The sequence below is a fragment of the Fusarium verticillioides genome (genome assembly GCF_000149555.1).
Source record: "Fusarium verticillioides 7600 chromosome Unknown supercont3.35, whole genome shotgun sequence".
In the NCBI taxonomy this organism is placed as follows: Eukaryota; Fungi; Ascomycota; class Sordariomycetes; order Hypocreales; family Nectriaceae; genus Fusarium; species Fusarium verticillioides.
This window is the reverse complement of record NW_017387869.1, coordinates 7,739-10,903: the sequence shown is the minus strand read 5'-3', so window position 1 is coordinate 10,903 and position 3,165 is coordinate 7,739. Positions and strand designations below refer to the sequence as shown.

At 45.8% G+C, this 3,165-nt stretch overlaps 1 protein-coding gene across 1 annotated transcript; it reads right to left on the bottom strand.

Moving 5' to 3' along the window:
- Positions 1-220: 220 nt before the first annotated feature.
- On the bottom strand, positions 221-1,300 carry FVEG_17762 (hypothetical protein; the record flags this gene model as incomplete). The annotated part of the gene is made up of 2 exons (XM_018906977.1): positions 221-295; positions 347-1,300. The coding sequence occupies 2 exons, from the start codon at positions 1,298-1,300 to the stop codon at positions 221-223; spliced, it is 1,029 nt and encodes a 342-aa protein (XP_018762227.1).
- Positions 1,301-3,165: the final 1,865 nt, after the last annotated feature.

The window sequence follows — 3,165 nt, the reverse complement described above, 5'->3', positions numbered from 1 at the left end:
CCCCCCCGGAAGCACTGGTTGCCCCCCCATCTTTGAGATTTTCGATGCAAGATTGGGCTCTCTGTACGGCACCTCCTCCCTGAAGATGGAGCAAGACTCCCATCCGCCCCCCCCAAAAAAGAAAGGTAGAGTACGTTCTCACGTGTTGCAAACCCAAGTACTAGTCTAATTAAAACGCCCGTCCTGTGTGATTCTGCCCACCGGACCTCTGAAGAGCCTTCTAGTTCGTCACGATAGGCTTGCCTATCAATCCATCGATCTTCTTTAGAGCAAAGTATGTCATTTCATGCGAGTCCTTGATGCAAGGGATTAGCCCTGTATGATGACCTAGGCTATAAAACTTTACCTGAGATTCACTCTTAAAGTTATGGTGACCAGGGTGTATCTGAAGCTTGTAAACGGTTCCACTACCGCCAGTTGATTTGTATTCAAGCACTTGCCAGGGTAGTCTGATATCAGCTGCCAAAGCATAGAAGCATAGACTGTTGTGCTGAAAGTCGAAGAACGGTATGCAGAACATCTTCTGGTAGATGTAAAATAGATCAACATCTGTCCGTGCCCACCCTTTAAATAGAGATGTGTTGATTGTGTTTGTCTTTTGAGATTCAAAAGATCGTTGACTTTTCGTTGAAGGCTTCAACGGCAGGTTGCTATCGTATATACCAGCTCGAGTGAAGTTGACAAGGTATTTTCTCCTGTTCATAAAAGTTAGAATCCCAAAAAGTCGCCTTCTAGATGGTCCTGTTCGTTTCCCGAGAATATCATCTAGTATTCCGATCACTTGAGTTATGGCAGCACCATGAAATGCTTCAAGTACAAGAAGTAAGATACACTCCGGGGTAAATATACTCTCGAAGGCATCAATTGGCAAATATTCCTCCCCATCTGTGCAATTACGCTGTAGGCTACCTTCAATTCTCCATTGGATTGACATGATGAAAGGAATGCCCGCTAGGTTGCGAAGCCATAGTTGATGATGCACCTCATCCCAGCCTCCTACTTCTTCAATGAGCTTAGGGTAGTCCTGGTTGTGGAAATGGGAATAGTTGAAGTGGTTTGTCGCTGCGGCAAGACCCCAATCACTGACTGACACAACATCATCTGCATCGGAAGCTACAAACTGCGTTCTTTGCGAGGAGCTTTCGTCAGCCGGTCTCGTCCTTTTATCCGAGTCTAATCGTGTAAGTTTTATTTCTGGGAGTTTCCAAGCAGCATCGAGAGGCTTTTCGATTCGGATACTAAGATGGTCTGGTGCCTGCGGGACGCTTGTTGGCACCCGCCAGCTTGCCGCAGACCCCATTATTGTCTCCGCCCTAGCCGCCCATAGAGCTCGGCTGTTGATCCGCGAGACGGCCGTGTATGTGTTGGATATGGGTATATTAAGGATAAAAGCCTTTCTGGGAAAAGATCTGAGTCTTAAAATTTGATGAGAATGTCATTGGAAATGACCAGGTTCCAGTAATGTCGGTCACGGCCACTAGAGTGAGTTTTCATAGTCATTTCAATTTGCAAATTGTCTCAGATCCCATACTAAATTCAACATCCCATAATAGAAGTAAGGTTCTGAAATTCAATAGTTTGATACTGACCAATCCAAGGGTCCGATATTGTGCAAAGGCGCACCTTTTCTCAATTTTCATGCATCAGCTGAACTCGAGACCACCAATGAGAAGTCAATCGCCCCCACAGAGAGAACGAGGCTGGCGGCTATTTCCCTCCCATTGAAAAACGCAGAATGAATGTTGATCCAGTTGAAATCTAAAGGGTGCGAATAAATCGCGTATTTCCTTTCTGCTTGAAGTACTGCCATCAAAAAACAAGGTTGAAATTACGGCCTGGGGAAAAATGAGTTGTTTGGGAAATCACTATCACCAAGCCACTACAACTATATCTAAATGTGATTCTCGGTCGGGAGGCCTCCCCTCTTGGCGAAATGATTTGCCATTGGAGTAGGGGGGGCTCACATGCGGGGGCCATTCTGCGAGATAAGTGCACCCTGTGCCGTTTTCAATCCCCCTGCCCCCCCCTCTTGGCGAAATGATTTGCCATTGGAGTAGGGGGCCTCACATGCGGGGGCCATTCTGCGACGTTTTCAATCCCCCTGCTCCCCCTCTTGTCAGCCGCCACGAGTCATCCACATGGCTGCCTAATCACCTAGATATTTTGAACTGCGTTCTTAAGAGCTCTGAAGACTGGCGTCTTCACATTTTCAAGTTTCCATATTGCTTTCGCAGCTTTATACATGTATCAATGGCAATATCTCGATTGACACCGGTCAGGGAGGATTCTAACGTAAAGGTTCTGACCGAAACCCCCGATCGCATACATCCCCGGGACTTGTCCAACTCTCTATCCTACCTTTACGGGGAGAAACGTTTCAAAATCTCCTTACAGCGGAATATCTACATCATATACATCTATTGCCAAACAGAAGAACATGGGCTTGTAAGTCATTTATTCACACATCACGACGAAAATTATGTTTAGTGCAATCTATGTGAGAACTAATACAGAACCTCAGATCTCAAACTCAGGTCAAGGCCATGATTTAAAACAAAGAATTCGGGATTTCAAACTAGCTCAGCAGAAGCTGAAAGAGGCTAGTTTATACAGGATGGAAGAGGCGGGTAGGAAGCTGTACGAGTAACGAGCTATATGAAAGAATCAATCTGTCATATCTGCCGAGTGGATAAAGGTTGTAACAATACGTTTAAATATCTTGTTTGTACAAGTTAATTTAATAGATATCAACCCACAATCCCTCGCCATCCACATTTGTTGGCCTCAGCGACGCGACTCCCACCCTCTTATACTTATTCTCCTCAGGAGCACTAACGACAGTTATGAGAAGCACATGAATCCTTCCGCCGCTGATATTATCGGATCCAATCGTTACGCACTTCACCTTGTCGAGGTCGAAATTTTCATCATCAAAAACAATGTCCTCTGACAGACTGGTGCCATCTGTTTTGATAGACTTTGCCTTTGCTTTGAGGACATGGCTGCATTTTGGAGTCTCTGAGGTGTCTGTTGTCGAGACCCTCCATGCTGCTGAGTTGTGAAAGGGTTGCTGAAATTGCCCGACATCCAATCAACCTGTCGTACTTCAAATCCATGTACTCGATGACGCCTTTCCCGGGGACCACGAACCAACTCGGAACTTGG